At 43.5% G+C, this 21411-nt stretch overlaps 1 protein-coding gene across 2 annotated transcripts; it reads left to right on the plus strand.

Annotated features, from left to right (window-relative positions):
• The first annotated feature begins 752 nt into the window (after window positions 1-752).
• SLC35F2 (solute carrier family 35 member F2) lies at window positions 753-21123 on the plus strand. Of its 2 annotated transcripts, XM_040544110.1 has the most exons (9): window positions 891-1003; window positions 2046-2108; window positions 6317-6492; window positions 7035-7162; window positions 12218-12377; window positions 13845-14001; window positions 14799-14851; window positions 15505-15659; window positions 19787-21123. In XM_040544110.1, exons 3-9 carry the CDS (start codon window positions 6348-6350, stop codon window positions 20003-20005), a joined length of 1017 nt encoding a protein of 338 aa, XP_040400044.1. In that variant the 5' UTR covers window positions 891-1003; window positions 2046-2108; window positions 6317-6347; the 3' UTR covers window positions 20006-21123. The 2 variants fall into 2 exon arrangements, with proteins under 2 accessions (XP_040400043.1, XP_040400044.1); XM_040544109.1 differs by lacking the exon at window positions 2046-2108 and having other exon boundaries at window positions 753-1003.
• Window positions 21124-21411: the final 288 nt, after the last annotated feature.

A 21411-nucleotide genomic window follows, 5' to 3' on the forward strand; every position in this document is an offset into this window, starting at 1 on the left:
TCCTTCCTTCCTTCCTTCCTTCCTTCCTTCCTTCTTTTTGATTGTGAGGCAGCCGCAGCCTACGTGGATCGTGGAACCCCAAGTGTGGAGCTTAGGTGGAGACAAAAAGCACCAAAACCATGATTCTCCATCTTTGGTGAATCAGCAGCAGATTGCAAATATATGAGAAATAAAATGAAAAGCAAAGATAATAGTACATCAGTTGTAGAGATCAGATATGACAACATACGCAGTGGCTGATAGTTCTTCTATTTTTTAATCTTACTTTTATTTTAGGTTATGGAGAGAGAGAGATCAAACCATCATGCTGTGGGGAACAGAGACAAGCCATCTTGTGGCAGAGTGGATGCTGGCATAGCCAGGACAGGGACAGACATTTGCACCAAGGGCAGGAGGCTGCTCTTCCTGGAGGCACCTCTTGGTTTTTCCATCATCTGCGATGCAGACGGAGTGTCATTAGAAGTGGGAGTCATTAAAAAAACCTCCATGCAAAACACCACCGAGTTCTCCAGATGAGTTCTACGAGTGGGAGAGATGTGGGTGAAGACGACGAGGGCAGGGTTAAATCTTTCTGGATGGGGTTCATCAGTGTGAACCGGAGACTTGGAGGAGCTGTGGCAGAGATCGGGGAACAACTCAAACCTAAGTCTCTGGGGTAACTTTGCTGTACCAGGAGGAAGGCAGAGCTTGGGCACTCCCGCCACACAGGCACGAAACCCCACAAGCCTCCCGCCTCGCGACGAGCCGTGCCCCGCCTGGGGGCGGCTCCTCGGCGGGCACAAAGCTGGGCCCGGCCTCCAGCGGGCTGGGTCAGGCCAGGACCGGCAGGCAGCGCCCGGAGCTCCTTCTCTCACGGCGGGCACGGGGCTGCGGGGCAGCGCCGCGCCATGGAGGCTGCCGGGGCTGGAGCCGAGGCCGAAGCCGGGGCTGAGGCGCCCCAAGAGGCCGCCGCTGTCCCTCGGCGCCGGCTGCTGGCGCTGCTCGGGGCCAAGCTGTGCACATGGTGAGTCGGCGGCCGCCGGCCTCCACGTGGAGCCGGGCTGCTCGCCGAGCCGCTCGGCCCCCTCGGTAACGGGGGAGGGCTGCGGGTCTTCGAGGGCGAGCCTGGGAGGGGGGGGGGAGCAGGGAGCGGAGCCCCGCTGAGGGAAGCCCGAGGGGGAGCGATGTGCTGCAGCTCCCGGCGGTGGGAGCGGCGTGGCGCGGGTCCGGGATGCGCTGGGGTTGTTGGGTTGGTTTCGGTAGGTCTGGTTTAGTGTTATGTCTTCCTCTTTATCCTCTTTTTATTGGCGTTGTGGCAAAGGGGGGTGGGGAAGGCAGGTAATAGAACGAAATACCTGAGAGAACAAAATACCTGAGAGTGCAGAGTCCACAAAGACCAAGGTCCCCCGTCCCCTCGTCCCTTGAATCAGCTTGGGACAGAGCCCCAGGAAGGTGTGTCACATCCCCTGGCAGCACTGGTAAAGCACAGAAAATCTGGGGGGAGAAGCCCACCGGCCGTGCAGGTGCTGCACGCCTTCGTGTGCTGGCCAAGGGCTGCCTTCAGCGAGCACAGACTGCCTCCTCCTGCGCCCAGCCCGCAAGAACTACCCCTTGCCCACAGGTCTGGCCTTCATCTGGAGGGGATCTCTGTTTAAAAGCCTTTTTAGGGCTCCAGGTGAATCTCTGTGAAGTCCTGCATCAGGTACCCTCAGCTGACAAACAGGAGGTGCTGGCTGTCCTGCCAGCATCACGCTTAACACCTGAAAGACATGGGCTGTGTGCGGTCAGATACAGACCTATTCCAGAGGGTAAAACCCATCTTTCTGTTCTTGGTTACAAGTTTTTCATCTTCCAGTTGCTCCTGCATGCTAGGAATGCCCCAAAAGGCAGGATAGGACTGGAATGAGCTGCTCAGTAACCTCACCTGTGCTAGTAGTTTTGCCAAAATGTTGCCAAAGGGCTGTACTGAGTCTATTGTTGGTACTTGAAAGAAAATAAGTAGCTCTCGCTGACTTCTTCAAGGTCTTCTCTGTGTTACTGAATTGAATTTTAATTTTTTTTTCCAGGTGGTTGGAGGCTCAGCCACCTGAGATTTCTTAGAAGCCTGAGTATATGGAGGTTTAATACTTGTATGTAATAAATGAGTTGGACTGTTTGTTTTGTTGTTGTGTTTTTTTTTTTTTTTAAGCTAAAATACATGGGGGAAAAAACATAGAAAGTATACTTTCTGGTTCTTGAAGCAAAACATTTTTTTTTTCCTCCAGTTCCTTACCTTTTACGAATTAAATTGACCTCGATTTCAAAATAGAGCGTTGAAATACTGAAAAGTTTAACTCTGGAAAAAAACTTTTTCTCTCCTGAACTATCTACTCATCATATTGGAATATGGCTTCAGTCTGAACCTGCATTTTCATGTGCAATGTGAGATTCTTCAAATGAAAGTCTGTCTCCTTTTTGTTTTTCTTGTTCAGGAAGGGGTCAGTAGTAGTTAGTAGTAGTTAAAGCTGAAATGTGAGTAAGCTGTCTACATAAAGAGTGTTGCCAAGTGTTACCTGTTACTGTTTAACTGCTGGCATAAATAAATCTTAATTACTGAAAGGAAAGCAGTATTTGTTTTAGTGGGGAAAGAAATCAGATTAAAATTATAGGGTTTATTAAAATAGCCAATAAAACTGTTAACAGTGGGCCTAACAGATTTTCTTTGACTTCCTCAGATACAGACTCTGAATATATTTTAGTATCCTGGGGTATTTTTCTTCTGCATTTCACATGGAGCCACAGAAAGCCACTCTGGCTTTCTCATGATGTTGAGAGCTGCACACTGAATAGGCTTGGTCAGCGCTGGCCTCCTACAGACCTCTGTGGGAAGTCATCATATGTTCTGCAAATCCAAGAAGGACTCAGAGCTGCTTACAGGTATAGTCAGATAAGATACACTGTCTAAAGGGAGAGGAGAAGTAATTACTGAGTAGCCAAGTACCAAGCAGTATAAAACCAGAACGCCCTCCTCAAAAAAATACAACAACAAAACAAAAATACTACCAAAAAAATAAGCTATAAAGCTAAAAGGCCATTTCAGACCACTTACCTTGCGTCACCAGGGTCTCAAGTGGTTTAGTCCTTACCAATGCATTTAAAAACAAACAAAAAAAGAAAAGAGGACCAATTTCTGGCATGGAAAAGTTAATATATTTTAAGAAAAGGTGAATTATTAATAAGAATCACAGTAATCGATAGTCATGTCAATACTAGAATGAAGGGAAGCATGTCTCAAGCATTTTTCCCATGAGAAATTGTCTTGCAAAATGAAACCAATAGGATTTAGTTTACTCTCAAATTCTTGCAGAGGAACACTTTGTAGAAAGGTTTTTTCATTTGTTGTTGGAATTTGGTGAGCACTGAGCTCCTAAAACTCAAGTAAAGCACTTGAGCACGCGTTTAACACGAGTAACCTTACTGTGTCAAACCGCTGCCTTGCTGCCACGTCACGCTGCAGGCACCTTGTGGCTGTCCCACTTGGAAGAAGTTTGCTTTGGCACCTGGATAGATGGAGTGGGGAGAAAGTGCTGCTGCTTCCTGGCAGGTGTGCACCTCGTCGTGGCATGGGGCACCCATGCAAGAGGCTCATGCTGTATGTGCATGGCTGAGAAAGCTGCCAGAAATGGAGTGTTTTGGGGTTCTTAGGATGTTTTCTGAGGACGGACTTCTACTGTCAGTGATCAGTGTATGTATTTGCCTCATTTGATCTCAGTGTTTTTGAATCTGTTCAGAGAGGGGAAAAGACAAATCCCTGAGTTAAAATGGGGAAAAATAAAGAAGGCGGGCTGAGGCTGACTGCCTGCCTTGTCAGAAGCCCCCAGCACTGCAGAAGCGAGCGCTGTAGGAGTGCCTGGGCACACATTAACAAAATAGCAATGCTTGCTGGTGCAGTAACCACCAAGCAAACAGTCCTGCAGATTCCAGCCCTGCTTCTCTTCCCACCTGCAAAAATGCAAAGAGAGAATTCCCTAGGTACTTGAAACTGGAGAAACTTAGTTATTATGAAAGCTGAGGATCAGCTCCTCTGAGACAACCAGATCATCCTTGATTTTGATAAATGAAGCTGATTTTGAAGCTGATTAATGCTTAGCAAATTTGAACGACAGCAAATTTTCTCTCAGCCTCTCACCAGAGCTTGGTCAGTACCCAGCTGGCCAAAACACCGTGCAGGTAGAGTCCAGGCTTCTTCTGTAAAGAGAGTGCGATAGTTTAGGTGAAGCAAAGCTGCCTCTTGCATAGCTTGGGAGGATGTTTAAAAACCTGCTTCACAGAAACCCATATTTAAACAGGCCAGCTGCCTGCGGGGTGGTGTTGCCTGTGCTGCTGAAACCCCATTTTCCCTTACTCTCATTCACCACCTTAGTTCTTCCTTGATATTTCAGTGGCTCTTCTGTCCTCTTACCACCTACGAGAGGAGCCAGAGTTTGCAGGGCTGGCAAAGGGAGAGCCGGGAGCCATGCTTGTGTCTGCTGGAGAGAAGAGGTAGTCTCGGCTCTGAAATTCTTAATTAAGAAATCTTCTTAATGGCACCTGATGGCCTGAATTCTTCAGGTGTACGTAAAGAGACATTTCTGCATTGGTCTGAAGGATTAACTGGAATGTGTGCACAGTCTTTGCTAATTTGTTCACCAGATGGTACTTGCTAGAGTGAAAAGAAAGCCAGTATGACAAAAATGGGATAGCTCCAAAGCTTTTTTTTTTTTTCCCAGCAACCTCTCCTTCTGCTTTACGTGCATTTTACAGCAGTATTCACAGTTAATGCTGTGCCACAAAGTAGCCGTGATGAATTTCTATCTGAAACGTGGCTTCCCTTGCTTACTTCAGCCTTCCAAATGCTGGAAAAGGGAATGTTTGTTCTTTCATGGGCCAGAAAGAGGCGTTCACACCAGGCTGGATAGGATCTTAAAGGTTGCCACAAGATCCATGAATATTTGCAGTGTGGATGTGCACTGTTGCTAGGATGTTCAAGGCAAGCTGTAGCAAAACATGGGCCTCGTGTCTCTTGGAAGTGCAGCACTGCTGGACTTCAGAGATTTGCTGTCTCATCAGAATGGATTTGGAGACGGCAGTGTGTTTAGCAGCATTTTTAAGGGGGGATGGGCCTTGGTGTCAGGCTGGGCTGAAAATGAAATGCAGGCAGCTGAATTTGACCCCGTGCAAAGATGATGCCGTCATCCCAAAAGAAGGGATCAATTGCATGGTTTGAGTTGGCGTTAGCACTCCAGAACACACCCTTCCTACGGATGCCATTGGCAGCTGGATTGCACATCGTGGCTGGGTCATCTGGTAATTACTGCGTTGGAAAAACAACCAGTGTCTGTCCCGTGGTGTGTCTGGCACGCGGGAGCGACTTGGAAATTATCAGTGGAGAGCTGTGGGCACAGGATAGGTGCAAAATCCTAGTGGGATGCTCTTTCCTTGCTCAATTACTCTGTAGCAACAAATGAATCAGTTGTGCAGGCAGTTAAATTGTCATCGGTAGTCTTCAGAGTAAACAAATTAAATGTGAACTTGTGCAGACCCACGCAGGCAGCGCAGCATCGAGCCAACCTTGCTGGACAGCATCTGTGAGAAGGCAGGCGGGGACCAGGGTGGCACGACTGCATAGCTCCAGTGGCAGGAAAGCCAGCCTCACCACAGGATACACAGCGGTCTTTGCGTGCTTTTATTCATCTGGGAACATCTGGAATAGTCCAAGGCCACTTTATATTAAGCGAAGAATCGCTGCTAGAAGAGCATGAGGTGGTGATATGGTTTAGTGGAGGACTTGTTAGTGTTAGGTCAGGGGTTGGACTCGGTGATCTTGGAGGTCTCTTCCAACCTGGATGATTCTGTGATTCTGTGACTTAGAAGTCACAATAAAAGCTGATGTGATCTGTGGCCAAAATATGCTCTTAACTGCATCCTCAGCTATACCAGAATGTAACAGAATATAGCAAAAAGGACAGAGGGTGTAACTCAGGCTGCGCTTATCAAAATCTCTCACGATGAGAACAGATCCTCTCACTGGGCTGAGCCTGCCCGGCTGAGCTGCGTGCAGATCCTTGCAAATGTTTTGCAGTTTCTGTTACTGCTGGGTCGGGCTGGCCTCACCTATTTTTGCTGGCTGTCCTGAGGTTGGGTGAGATCTGTGTAGACAGAGCACCGCTTGCTGCTGAAATGGAGGAACACTGATAGGCAGTGAAAAAAGAATTGCCAATCTAAAAACCAGCTTTTTCCCTGTACAATAACCAAACATCCTCAAAACCAGCTTGAACATTTGGTTCTAAGCTTACTGTGTTGTCTTTTATATTTACAGGCATATTCTGAAAACCATCCTTCTGGGCCAGATGCTCTCCTTGTTTATCTGTGGGACTGCTGTTACAAGCCAGTACCTAGCGGAACAATACCAAGTGAACACTCCCATGTTGCAAAGTTTTATCAACTATTTTTTGCTTCTTCTAGTTTATACAACAATACTGGCATTTAGGACTGGTATGTGAAATATGGGACGGGAGATTATGCTGCTTTTGTTTTTCTTTCTCTTCTACATTTTCCTTTCAGATTTTGAAACTAAAGAACTTACTCGATATCTGTCCTCTTTTTTTAAAGATCCTGCTGAAATTCCTGCCTTATAATAACACATGGGGATGAATTTCGTAGGTTAAATGTGCAGTTAATTAGATTTCACTTCATATCTGTTTAAAATTGTTCTCTTTGGTTTTAAGTCCTGTATTATATTAGGAGAAAGGCATTGTTTTACTTTTTTTTTTAACCAGAGGCTATTTAATATTGTTCCTATATTATTAATTTACTCTTTAAGCATTCCTAATTTTTTTTTCTTTTCACATGGAAGGATTTCTGTGCTTTTCACTATTTGTATTGTTTTTTCCCAGGCTACATTTTGCTGTTGTTGTACCTTTCTTAACCAGGGGCAATCCAAACTGAACACCTCAGTATTACTTAGGCTTCTAAAAAGCAAGTTTCCTTCCTTTCCATGCAAGGAAACATGTTGATTGCTGCTTTCTTCTAAACAGGTGATGACAGTCTTCTTAAAATTTTGAAGCAGAGGTGGTGGAAGTACCTGTTTTTGGGACTGGCTGATGTCGAAGCCAATTACACGATTGTGAAAGCCTACCAATACACGACCCTCACAAGCGTGCAGGTAAGGATCAGTCTCTATTTGGACTGCTGCTTTGATTACAGTTTTGGTCTTGTTTCTGAAATGAGATTCGTAGGACAGATAGGGAAGCTATTTAAGCCTGAAAAAGCTTTTCAATATCTATTTTCTCTGCAGTACAAAGAAGAGCATCCTGCCTCATGAATAACATTTCCAGGAAGCTGGGAAAATTGGCTGGTATTACCCAGTGCCAGCTCTTGAGTTGAACTCTAATTATTTTGATAGAAAGCACTTCTAAGAGTTTGCTGACAGCCACTAAGGTGGTTTTTTTGTTTTGTTTTGTTTTTGTTTTCATGAGACAAAATAAAGATTTAGGACCGGATAACACTGACTCAGCTCGGGTTCTTGCTGATGGAGGCGAAGTGGATCTCCTACCTAGTCCTAGAAGCAGTGGGAGGCTTTGTGCGATGTAATCCCACATGTGAGGACATACTGGAAGTTAGCTGGTGTTTCTGACCATGCAGCAACGCGTTCAGATGTGGCACTTCAGACCCCTCTGTGTGAGAGATGGGAGGGAAGTGTGCTGGGCACCCAAAGTGCCAGTTAACAGTAACGTCCCTTGCGGTGCCAGTGCTCGGTGCTGCATCACTGCACCAGGACACATCTCCTGTCCTGAAACAGCAGGAGGACCAAGGGTGCTGTTTTTGTTACCCTGCATGGACATCAGCTGCTTCTGCTGGGACAAGGAGGGGACAGCGCGGCAGCAAGAGTAGAGGGCGATGGAGCTGTGCCAGCCTATGGCTGCTGTTACCGATGGTGGATCTGTGGCTTGGATCATGGCCCCGTTTACCTGAATAAAGGCATAAGGTGTGATACAGAATTAGCTGTTCAGTGAAAAAGAGTGTTTAGGTATCAGTTTTACAGAGTAAAAGTAAGTGTTCAAAGTAACAAGGGTTAATATTTAAAAGATTTACCTGTAAAGCAATAAACTCCTGTGGTCTGGGCTCCTTTTAGAGAGCTGCAGTAACTTTTTCTTGCACTGTTACAAGAGCAGTAATGTTCCTTATGGGTTATTATTGTCGCATTTCCACTGTGTAATTAAGTGTTATGGCTCATTGAGCCTTTAATTTACTTACAAATAATGCCTCAGAAATTAGTCTAAAGAATGACATGTTTCAGTCTCAAGACTAAGCTAAGCTGATAATTGAGACACTGTTTGATCACGTACTTTACTGCTGGAAAAGACAGGACTTTGATCCAAATTCTCAGCAGTAATAAAGCTGTTCCCATGACTTCTTTCATGGAAATTAAGAAAGAATAGGTACAGTGGGTCATCGAGTTCAATTGCCAAATTCAAACATTTGCTGAACCTTTTTTGCTTGTGATAATCTTCAGACTGATGCTTCCAGTGCCAGTTCAGTAACTGTGAATTTGCTGCAACTGCCAGTTGCAGCCAGGTTTCTTGCACATTTTCTGGAGTTCTCAGGTTCTAAGCACTGTCAGAAACAAGATTCAGGACAGAAAAAGCCCGTGATTTGCTCCAGTACAAGGCTTTGGCTATCTGTCAGCAGCAAGCAGTTCAGCAGTTACATTAGAATCTGTGGTTCAGAGCTTCTGGCCTTAGTAGCGGCTGTAAATGGATGCCCAGGGAGTGAAAGAGCAAAGCAGGAGTATGTGAAACCTTCCTGAATACAGTGAGATCACTGTGAAAATGCTGGCGGGCTGGAACTTCAGCTCAGCCCAGTGGTTTTCTTCAAAGATAAGTTTCCGCTCAGCAAGGAACTTCCATGTATTTTCACGTAAACACAGGGAAAGAAAAAAGGTTTTCTTTAGTTATCAAAAGCTAGCATTGCGAGGAGGGGTTTGGGAGATTTTTGCAGAGATAACATCAGGATGGCAGCTCTCTGCTCTGTAAATACAGAGAAAGACTTTGGTCTCAGCCGCGACTCCTTTTGTAGGGCTGTGGCTGAGACTTCCTCAGTGCTGGTGTGCTCCTGGCTGGAGGCAGGACCTGACTGTGCTGTTGTTTGACCACATATTTCACAGCAAAAAGCGAGCAGTGCAGCTGTGGCTTCATGTTTTCAGCACGTTATGAGGCACGATTAGCGTTTTCTCCGTTGATAATTCAGGTGGGGAAATTTTGTAGGCGGAATAGCTTGTGCAAGAGTCTGAACTTCAACAGGAGAAACTGCGGGGTGAGCCCCTGGGGCTCAGCTGGAGGCCGCCCTTTGGAAAGCATGTGGGGAAGTGAGCAGCGGGAGCCGGTGAGCTTTAGTGCTCTCAAAGCTGTCTGGAGCTGGCAGTTACGACAAACCAGCAACCTCCAGCAATCTGTGATAATTGATTAACCGCGTTTTAAAACGTCTTTTAATAATTTACTCACCCTACCTTTAAAACCTTCCTATAAACAGTGTGGCCAAAGCCTGGCTTAAGGCAAAACACTTGTAAATCAGATCAACAGGTTATCTTTTCCCCCCCCGTGTAAAGATACAGGCTAGGATTGAGGAAGATGAGAGTTTGGTGAGGCTCTACTGGCAATAGTAATCAGAACCGCGGTACTGCCGTAAGTGTCATGAAGCTGGAATAAATAAACTTCATTCTTTTAATTGGTTCCATTGACACGATTCATTGCGATGTTGCATCTGCTTTGCGCTTCTTTGATCTTGATCCTGTACAGAAGAGAGCATTTTCCACCAAAGAGCTTAGTAACGTAGTAGATGAAGGGAAGTCAAGACCCAGTAGTTGGAAATCAGATTTTTTTGGCTGTAATTGGGGGTAATTGTTCCCTGCAACAGATTACCAGCGTGTGTTCTTCATCATTTGGTGCCTGCATGTCCTGGCTGCTAGTCCGCTAACCAGGATGCTGTAGCTCTACAGCATGTTATTGGTCTGGATGCAGCGATTCCCCATCTGGTGTTACTGAAAGAGGACGTTATCTACTACTTCCTTACATCCTAATTAAGTATTTTTTTTACTGAAGGTTTTTTTCTTCCGCTCTTTCTGTTTGGGTTGAAAAACTGCTTGGAGGTTAGAAAGCTGCATGGTAACAACCCAATAAATGGAGAAGCGAAAGCTTACTTATTAACAGAAGAGGTGTCTACTATGAGGGGGGTAAACATTTTGCTCCGTTATTTTTGTAATATTTCTTCATTTCCATGATTACAACTTAACACCAGAGATCTTTGGTTAAGACTCAGTGCTTTCAAATACAGCTCTGTATTCAGGACAGAACTGCTTCGGACCAGAGGTGAAAAAACAGAGTTATGAGAGCTAAATCATACATGTTGCTGAAACAGATAAATCGACACTTCTTGATACTTGTTAAAACAGCCAAATTCGGAGGAAGTCTTAGAAGTTTTTGTTGTTTTGGTGTTTTTTTTTTTTTGAACCCAGACAAAAGGTGAGGTAGAGAAAAAGGCTGATAGATAGAAACTCACAGCACGATACTTTTTTGATAGAACAAAGTTGTATTGAAATACACGGTGTCATGTGTTATGACTTGTGTGCTTCTAATGTCTGATAATACAGCCTGGGCAAGTACCTGTGCTTTTACACAGACTTCGGAAGCTGAACAAGCTGGAGACAATCCAAGAAACAAAGACAAATAAATGGAAGGATTAGAGAGAACCATTAGGATTTAATCTGTAACATCCCCCTTAATGCTGTGCTGGTAAGGCTTTAATATTTGTAGTTACAGATGTAAAAACAGACTTAAGAAAGTTTGGATGTAACCCTTGTGGGTGATGGCTGAACTAACAGAAGTAGAAGACCGTGGTGGTGGGTAGAAGCTGGCAGAAGTTTGACAGGAACGTTACAGAAGGACTGGGGGCTCTTACCTTGATTTGTAACACTTCTGCCACAGTCCTAGAGACCTGAACCTAACACTTTGTATTGACTTCAGGAGGCCAGGTTTTAAGGGTTGACATTTAAGAGTAATTCGTGAGCAGTCTTTGGAAGGCTGACTATCTGGTCTGCTATAGCCTGGTCCCTTCTATATGGCACTCAGAAAATCCACCTCTTTTTGCCCTAGACAAATTTGGAAACAAAATCTATTTTGTCGAATTAAGTATTGAACCAATTATGATTAGCTCAATGTTCTTGGTGTTATTTGGTTATTATAGAACATTAAGTCCGTTTTATGCTGTTACTTATTTTTCTGTGTTAAGTGGTTAGCTGATTTTTGATTTTTATTTTTTCCCCATAACGTGGGTGAGGCTTACAGCAAGGCAAAGATACGTAAGATTTGAGGAACACACAGGGAGGAGGTAATGAAGAAAGGAAAGAGAAGTTAGTGTCAGTGTTTGTCATGGAGTGCAGACATCCTTGAACTTTGGCTGTTAAATCTGCTCAGGGCAATGTCTGCAAACACATCTGAAGTGCTTCTGAACTCCAGCTGCCTTGTGTGTCTTTGCTGCCGTGGCACGGATAAATTCCAGTTACCTGCTTCTGGCTGAGGTGGGCTGAAAAAACATTGGTGGATTGTACATGACTTTGAGAAGCCAGAAGATTGTGAAGATGGCTTGGAAAACCTCTTCTTCCCATCCTGTTTTCCTTCCACCAATTTAGCACGTGGCTCCCAGCACATGTACCAATGCTTTTTCAGTAGGATCCACTTGAAGAAAAAAAAATTAACGAAACTGCAGGGTCTGATTTTTGCCTTACTCACTTTGCTGTAAAATCAGATCAGCTGTCTCCGTTAGCAGGCCCAGATTGGTGTGGGTGAACCACCTCCTCGTATTGGTGTCACGGGAAGCAGCGTGGTTTCAGTGCAACGTCCTAGCATTAATTTGTGAAGCTGCTAAGATAGATGAGATCCATCACTGGAAGAGTTTCTAGGTCAGTGAGAGAGGGAACAGTGCCTCCTCTCCCCCTCCCCAAGACCCCTTTGCTCTCAATGTACTTTTCATGTTAAAATGTTGGTCAGACCCCTCCTGCATTTAAACGAATCCACGTTTGTTGGTTTTTTTTTTTTTTTTTTTTTGTGGTTTTCAGTAACATCTGGTGATGCTGGAAGATAAAATCCTGAACGTTTGCTTTCAGGATAGTGAAATCCACATTTGGGGTAGGCTTCTTGTGAAACTCATTTCTCTGTGCTCACAGCTACTGGATTGTTTCGGGATCCCTGTGCTGATGGCTTTGTCCTGGTTCATTCTCCGTGCAAGATACCGACTGATCCATTTTATCGCAGTTGCCGTCTGCTTGTTGGGTGTAGGAACAATGGTGGGTGCAGACATTTTGGCAGGGAGGCAAGACAGTGAAGGTAAGGAATTGCTTATCACGTGGGGGAAAAGTGGGGTCACAGTTTCTATGATTGTCCAACTTGCAAAGGAGAAAGAGAGGCAAATGCAGGGGGAAAGGATATAGTTTTATTTTAAGAAAAGGAGAAGACACACTGCTATTTGTATTTCTTCTTCAAGAAGATAGTGGCTGAGGAGACGTTGGTTTTATAGAGAGCTGAGAAATTTTGTTTGCTTGTGGTTTTGGATTATTTCTTCCACCTTAAAAGGGAAACACTCACGTTAAGCTTAAATTTTGCTGCTGTTGATGAAACCTGATGAAAGGCCTTTTTCCTGAAAGCTTGTTCATTTTACATATGACGGGGTCTGATAAAAGATGCTTCAGACTTTGCTGGTGGGCAGTGTTCTCTGAGCACAAATAGCAATCCAGAAGCTACTTACCAACAGGCTCACTTCTCTGGTTGTCTTTGGCAGACCCAGCAGAAATAGTCCCTGTGTCCCCAAGGTCCCCAGCCTGGAAAGTGCTGTCTTATGGCATGAGAGCAAGAGGAGCTGGGAGGAAGGATGCCCAGAATCCCAGTGATCTTACCTTGAATAAGAATTGAGAATTTCCAGAGCCAGAGGGTGTGAGGCAAGGCAAATTTCAGAGGGACAGGAAAGTAGCATTGCCTTCATCAGGCAGTGTAAAGCTAAGCCTGCTGGGGTCACAGCTGTAGGTAAGGTAGAAAGTCAAACTGAGGTTTAGCTGTGATGCTGTGTGCTACAAACCTCTTGGCCCTAAGGGAGAAAAATGCTCTTTCCCTTACACTTTAGACCCGTTGTGCACAACTCACTGACCTGCATGTCCTTACTATTGCTTACCCTCATATTCCAGACATATCTGCAGTGATTGCCAGCTGGCTCAGGGAAGGAAATTTTAAATCAATTCAAGGGTTTAAACAACAGCAATTGCCTTGCTGTTCAGCTGATGCATAACGGCATTTGCTTGATGACCGATTGTATTACAGGGAGTCCCATTTGCCCAGTATGCACATAGCACAGCGTGACACCTGATACCACCTGTCTGCAGCGCCCACTTAAGATCTGTCATAAGCTTGAAGCTCAGTCCAGGTTCTGCTGAAATCAATAGATGGATTTTTGCCTTATGGCAAAAGGCGGGATGATGTTGAGAAAAGGCAGAGAGCATCTCTGACTTGGACTTTGCAGTTCCGACAGCGCCTAATGTCAGCAGAAGCAGACCTGGACCTACACAGCAGCTTGGTCAGGATGTGATTTAAATGCCAAGTTCAGCTCCTTCCAGACTGTGCAGGGGGATGCGAGCAGTTAGCCAGCAACTTGCCTGCACACAGATGCTTCCTTCCCCCCTACCCTGAAAAGCGCAAGGAAAATAGAAATGCTAGAGATAAATTTGCTTGTCTATTTAAGGAAAGTTTTTTAAAACAAAAGTGTTTGCAGCATTACCCTTATTGTGGATTAATATTTCTGTACAGGAAGTGACGTGGTGATTGGAGATGTCTTAGTTCTTCTGGGTGCTTCTTTGTATGCCATATCTAATGTGAGTGAGGAATACATTGTGAAAAATCTGAGCAGAGTGGAGTTTCTAGGAATGGTGGGCTTGTTTGGGACTATTATCAGCGGTCTACAGCTGTAAGGATCTAATATTTATTTTAAAACTAATTAAGAATATTCTACAGATGATTGCTTGTCTTCAATGAAATTTTGTTGTTGTTAATTCTTTGTTGCCTCTGCATTTGGGCTATATTGGAGTCCTTCTATTTGAATTTTATTTTTGTTGCTGATCAGCATCCATTTTATATCCTTTTGGTTTGCACTGCTCTTATTACAGCAATTGTAAAGCTCAAATCCTACAGTTGAATACAAGTGATACTTGGCTTTATTTTCGATTTGTTGACCTTCGTGAGGCCATGCAGTACGCTGAGGACTGCTTGCGGGAATGTGTTTCTTAATGGCTTTTCTCAGTGGATAGTTTTAGGAGATAATCATTAGCAGGAGGTCTTCCATATTGAACTTCAGTTTCAAATGAAGCCATGTATACTTTTACAAATAACCACCTTAGAGGAACAGACCACATACACTTAAGCCTATCTAATGAATTTTATGTTCCTCATTTCTCATCATTAGAGTTAATAATTTCCTCAAATTATATTTCACATAAAAATGAATCTGAAGGATGAAAAGGCCTGGGAAGAAGGCATAAGAATTCAATAAAAGTGCTCTTGACTTTCAGGCACTTTAATTTTCAAGTCTTTCCTCATGCTTGTTAGAGGTTGGAGTTAGTGCCATTCAATAACATTTCAAACAAAAATTAAAGGGTTACAAATCAAAATGTTTCTTGTATATTCTGTTAATTAAATTCTCTATTTGAATACAATATAATCTGTGTTTTTTTTTCTTTTTTTATTATATCTTTTCTCTAACTCTAGAGCCATTGTGGAACATAGGGATATAATGAGAATTCAATGGAACTGGAAAATTGGTATGTGTAAGGCAAAATGATGTGCATTTTTACAGAACACTGGAAAAATGATGATCATTTAGACTTGAAATGCTGGGGTTTTCATTTCCTTTCTCTAGTTATTAAGTAACATTCATATTGTTGCACATTTATTTTCTGCAAACTTTGCAGTTCAACAAAGACATAAGGAGTGCAGGGTCGAACATTAGAACTTTGAGCTCAGATTTTGCATTTTACATATAGCATGAAACCATTTTTCAAAATAAATTGCAAAAATCAACCCCCTTTAGTCACAAACGTGTTTGGTGTTGGAACACTGCAAGAATATTTTTCTCTCATCCTTCCTAGATGAGATACTGGGAAAATGGGATCTGTGACACATTTAGATCTCAGAACTGTACGTTATTAAGAAATATGGATCTAAATTTCTTCAGTCAGCTGTCATGTTAGCTAGGAAAGAACGATCTTGTATAGACAGTCATTTCTGCAGTACAGGGTAGTTTTGGAAGAGATGTATTTTTGCTGTGTTTTTCTTAAGTTTACATTTCCATATCTTTTCGGAGACCTTATCCTGAAAGATGAACATACATAGTTTTGACACATCTGAAGAATATCAGTGTTCTTTAAACTCATTATTCCACCCCTTAGGAGTCAATTGTCATCTTATTTTTCAGCGTTACTGTTCGCAGTGTTTGCCCTGTGTATGTTTGGGCTGTACAGCTTCATGCCAGTAGTGATTAAAGTTACGAGTGCAACCTCGGTCAACTTGGGCATTCTGACTGCGGACCTCTACAGCCTTTTCTTTGGACTTTTCCTGTTTTACTACAAAGTAAGTCACTTCTTTCTCTCACTATAGCTTACAGTAAGTTTTTACTCCAGAATTATAGATAGAGCACTTGAAGAGCACCTGAACAATTGTTTGCACTTGTGAATTTCTACAGCTTGTACGAGTTGTCATTGACAGATGTCAGTCAGGACTCATAGTTAATTACCTCATGGTGCACCATTAGGCAGTTAATGATTTTTTAAAACAATTTTACACTTCGTGGAATACATTAGTTGAGAGATAGTAAATAATTTCCTGAGGTAAATGGTGGAGTTCTTGCTGTACTCCCTGTGTGGAGCTGTACTTTAGATTTGGTTCATCTCTCTGAGCGTCCAAAGGGAGGATTTGAATCTAACTGTCCTGAAAGAGTAGCAGTTTAGTGTGATTTACAGAAATCATAGTTTTCTTTTATAAATTTCATGTGTTCAGTACGACAAACGTCTCAGGAGAAGACTTGAGCTCTCTCAGTACTGCTGCTTAGTAGTGACTAAAAGAACTAAAAAAACGCAGATAAATGTTCCTTATGCTTTCCAAAAGGCAATTACTTTTACTGCTTCCTAAAATACTTTTTGTAGTGCCTATTCAAGCTAAATGACAGTGCTAAAACATTTCATCCCGCCTTATGCTTTCCATCCAGAATCACTTGTGAGAACGTAGCTCGTTACAGCAGCTGGAGAAGTCAAGTCAGTTGCTCAGTGACTGAAGGGGCTCAGTGAGAAGCCTGTGAACTTTGCTTGAGACACTTAATTTGTGTTATTCCACGTGGTTACTTTCTCTACAGCATTCTAGAGAGTCAGAAGCTTTTATGTTAGACTTGTTTCTGCGATGAAGGCCAATTTATTTTGTGGCAGAGAGGTCTGGTAATGGTAGGACCCAATGACAGCCAGATTTTCATTTTCAGGAGACTCCTGGCTCATCTTTCCTCCTTGTTTGGGTTCCAAAATTTGCTCCAAATTGCTAAAAACTACAAAGCATCCATTAAAAATGAATGTAGGAGATGAACTGTACTTACATGTTAAAAATACCCTTTCTAAGTCACTTCCAAACATGTATTTCAGCATTAGATAGCTTAACTGAAGAAGTGATTATCACGGAGTGGCTGAGGTTGGAAGGGACCTCTGGGGATCATCTAGCCCAACCCCCTGCTCAAGCAGGGTCACCTAAAGCACGTAGCCAGGATGGCATCCAGGAGGGTTTTGAATATCTTCAGAGAAGGAGACTCCACAACCTCTCTGGGCAACCTGTTACAGTGCTCTGTCACCCTCACAGCTCTCTCAGACTTTCCTCATAAGTGAGATGCTTCAGTCCCCTAGTCATTTCTGTAGCTCTGTACTGGACTCTTTGACATGTCCATGTCCCTCTTGTACTGGGGAGCCCAGAGCTGGGTGCAGTACTTGAGGTGTGGCCTCCCCAGGGCTGAGCAGAGCGGGAGGATCACCTCCCTTGACCTGCTGGCAACACTCTTCCGAATGCAGCCCAGGATCCCGTTGGCCTTCTTGGCCACAGGGGCACGTTGCTGCCTCCTGGTCAGCATGCTGCCCACCAGGACCCCCAGGCCCCTCTGTGCAGAGCTGCTCTCCAGTAGGTCAGCCCCCAGCCTGTACTGGTGCTTGGGGTTATTCCTCCCTGGGTGAAGGGCCCTTCTCTTTGTTGAACTTCAAGAGGTTCCTCTTCACCCAAACCTCCAGCCTGTCCAGGTCTCTGAATGGCAGCACAGCCCTCTGGGCTATCAACCACCCTTCCCAGTTTTGTGTCATCAGCAACCTGGCTGAGGGTGCACTCTGATCCTTCATCCATGCCACTCATGGTGAAGTTGAACAAGACCGGACCCACTACTGACCCCTGGGGACACCTCTGACTAGACTGCACCTTATACATTATAAATCTATATTCAGAATAGAAAAGAGGAAGAAGTAAGCAAGAGCTTTGGAAGGGACACAATAAACTGTAGGATTTTTAGCTTATTTGGGGAAGAGGTTTTCGTGGGAACAGATCTTTCCATTATTAGCTACAGGGTGGCAAAAAGGAAAAATGAATTAGAGAAGACTCTGGGGATGTAGCATGAGAGAATTTCAAGTACATGTTAACATGAAATTGCATCTGTGGTTAGAAACAACAAAATACCCAAAAAAGGGAGTAAAAGAATGCCACATCTTCTGTTGTCAGAGCGTCTGAGATGGTTTAGGAACCAAGCAATGATGGAGGCTGATTTTGGCAGGGCTTTTAACATAACACTTCACAGCAGAAAGTTCAAGTTAGTTTTTTTTTTTTTTTCCCTGTGGGGCAAAGGCACCAGGCAGGGCACCTCATGGATTAGAAAACATGCTGGACACATAAATCTACAAATAAAAATGCAATGAATCAAACTATCCAATAAAGAAAGATTTTCCCCATTACCAGATGATATTTCACAGTGAACCACTCAAGCCTTGACTGGGCTGCAGGCTTGAATGAGGTGTGGAGAGCTCTGAGCTCCTGGTGTCTGAGCCTGCTGTGAAACAGAAGCTGCAGAAAAGTATAGTGGCTACAGCAGTGGCTGAGCCCAGGAATTTGAGTTTTTGACTTGAGCACAGTGTTTATTGACACCGTCAACTTTTCAGCCCAACTAAATCCATTTAAGGTGGAATGTGAATTTTGCATCTCTCTTGTTAAGAGATAAGCTCTTTTTTTTTCCTTTTACTCCACTGCTAATCTTTTCTGTGCTTGTTCCTAATGAGCTCATTATATACAGATATCTGCAATCCCTCAAGAGATATTAAAGAAGGTCTCCAAGCATTTCTGTTGTATAAACTCCTTCAGGAAGAGTATACTGCAAATACAGACACTAGATGGAGTTGCACTCCTTCAGTAACACCTCAACTACACGTCAGGCTTGGTATTGAATAAAGGGATATACGCTGCACAGAGTAAAATCAGAATCCTCTCAGAGATGAGTTAATTCTGAGCAGCCTCAGGATTCAGCATCAGATACCAGAAGGCCAGGCTGCTTCAGCCTGCTTTTGCTTTTGCACAGTGCCTTCCAAAGGTTTCCAGGCCAAGTGACTACCAGCTAGGAATTGCAGTGCCTTAATTGTGGATGCCTCAGGTGGTTTTGGATCAGAGTCCAGTGCCATTCCAGCTCCATTCACTTCATCCAGCTCAGCTGCTTGACAAACCAGAACATATTTTTCAAAGAAATCTAAAGAAGCTAAGGAGATTTGGGTATATTTTGGAATTTCTCAGGCTGTGTTGAGAATTCAGACTGTCACCCTACAGTCTGGGTAAAGATACTGCTTCCACTGGCGTGACAGTAAGATGTAAGATGCACTATGTCCGTCATCCTACTCCTTAATCTGTGGTTTGGCAAAGACAATACAGAAGATTTTACCAAACTTGCTGAGAAAGTGTTCTTGGCTGTGCATAACTTGAGCACTTTGTCCTATTGAATTTGATGTTATGAAGTAAGCATTTATTTTTCTTTCAAGGTGGATGGATCTTGGCAATTGTTAGACTTTCAACAGTCAAGTTGATAGTGATCCAAATGCCTGATGTTCCTCAGCAGTTCATATCCTCACCTCACACCACTGACTGCTCATTTCCAGTAGGGAGCAGAGATGCCCACCCTGTAAAAGGCACCACAGTCTCCATCTCTTCAAGAACTTGCTGGGTGTAGGGAACAAACCAATTTTGGACCAGTGATAGCAGTTACTTGGCCCTGCAGTTGGTTAACAGTTGTGCAGAGAACCAACTGCTCTGGTGACTTGCAGTAGGAGGGAGAGATCCATCTCTTGCCAGGACGTGAAATATTTGTCTGTGTTGAAAAAATACTCTCTGAGGGGAACAGTGTTCCAGCATTCACATGTGTGAACAACTGTCCTTAGGTGTCACCACATTTGTTCTATCTATTAGGATTCCTATATATATTCTTTGCCCAACAGTTTTAAGGTGGAGTTGCAGAGAAAAACAGCAGCTCGAATCTATCAGTGAATAGAGCTGCTCATGTTTGTTTTCCAGACTTGAATGCAGAGTGTGGTGGTAATCCTTATTAAAATACTTTTAACAGGGAGGGTGGCTTTTGCCTTCTTAAAACAAAGCTGCATTTGCGTGTTTCTGCATCAGACAAGACTTAACGCGCTTTTTTCCTCTGCTAGTTTTCAGGTCTTTATATCCTGTCCTTCGTCATCATCATGGTGGGCTTCATCTTGTATTGCTCCACTCCGACTCAGACTGCAGAGCCCACTGCCATGCCGCAGCCGCGCAGCACCGGCTTGGACAACGCTGGGCTGAAGCTTGAGGAAAACGACAGCCAAACGCCGGTTGTAACCGTGCAGTTCACAAGAGACGAATCTGTGGTGGTCAGCACTGATTAAAAAAATGGCAGTGTTTCAACACAGAGCTTTTATTTTACTGCCAAAGTTTTCTTCAAATATTAATCTGGAGAACTGTTCTACTGCCAAGGCGCATGTCATGCTGCGCTGGTTTTAATGCACCAGATAGACTTTTTAAGGCCAGATCTTCAATCAGTGAAACTGTATTGATTTACCCTTGCAGAAAATCTGGCCCTATGAAGAAGACAGAGTAATATTTATGTGGAGTCTCTGGGAAGTGAGAGACTGTTATTTTTAAATGCTTAATTAACTTAACAGCAAATGCTTGGGGGAAAAAGCCAAAGAATGTTCTCAGGTTGCTAACTGGAGCAAATATACTCTGTATTGCATTAGGGACCTAAATCTGCAAGATGCTGTTGGGGGGCTTCATGGTTCCCACTCCTCAGTGCCGGGTGCCCTCACATAGCATCTTGCAAAAGCCACTCAGCTTTTCATGGGATTTAGCGCTGCGAGCCGTGTTATGTGCACACACCTTCCACGTGCTGATGGACTTCGTTTATCTGCTGAAGGCTTTTGCTTCTGACATTCCAGTCAAATGTTTGTCTCTTCATAGTCCTGCATTCTTTGTCGCAGCTGGGGTTGCTGCAGAGAACAAGTATTTTATTTTTTAATTTTGCTTATACAGGCAGTTTGAGCCTGTGTTTTTATAATCCCTTCTTTTTCTCTCAGTAGCCTGCTCTTTGGTGCATTCCCACTAGGTGGAGGAGACAGACAGTCCTCTATCCCGTAAGAACTGATTTTACTTTTTTTTCTGGATGAAACAGCAAGTGTTTGAACTGAAGTTCACTTCTCAGTGAAGTTCTCCTTGAAATGGGACATATTTCTGCAGAAAGGTTTGAATAAAATTTGCATTTCTAAAAAATTTTTGAGGTCTTAGGCAATCGTCATTGCAACGATAATGACATAATCTCCCAAAGGTTAAGTGCTTTCAGTAGATTCATTTGCAGTTTTACTCCCCCTCTTCATATTTACAATAAAATGTTTAAAATTCATGAAGCTGCAGTTTTCACATCAGTAAAACCATATGGGGATCTTTTTTGTACAAATCTTCACAGTTCAGGCGTATGAAGTAACAATGAATAAAGTTTTCAGCAGCTGAAGAGTTGGCTCTTGGTTTGTTTATTTTTATAAGCTCAGATTTTTTTTTTTTTTGCTGAAAATTATATTAGTTGATTTTACTGACCAAATGATTCTTTTAATGACTGAACGTCATACCATAATGACTAAACGTGACATTTCCTGGAGATAGTGGTGATCGAATCACAAAGACTAGTTTGTGTACTTCTGGTATAGTTTATGCAAGCAAAATGATTCAGCAAAAATCTTACCTGATTTATTTAGCAATATCAAACAAACTTTCAGCAGATAGTAAGGCGACAGACATCATC

The sequence above is a fragment of the Cygnus olor genome, chromosome 1 (assembly GCF_009769625.2).
Source record: "Cygnus olor isolate bCygOlo1 chromosome 1, bCygOlo1.pri.v2, whole genome shotgun sequence".
Classification (NCBI taxonomy): Eukaryota; Metazoa; Chordata; class Aves; order Anseriformes; family Anatidae; genus Cygnus; species Cygnus olor.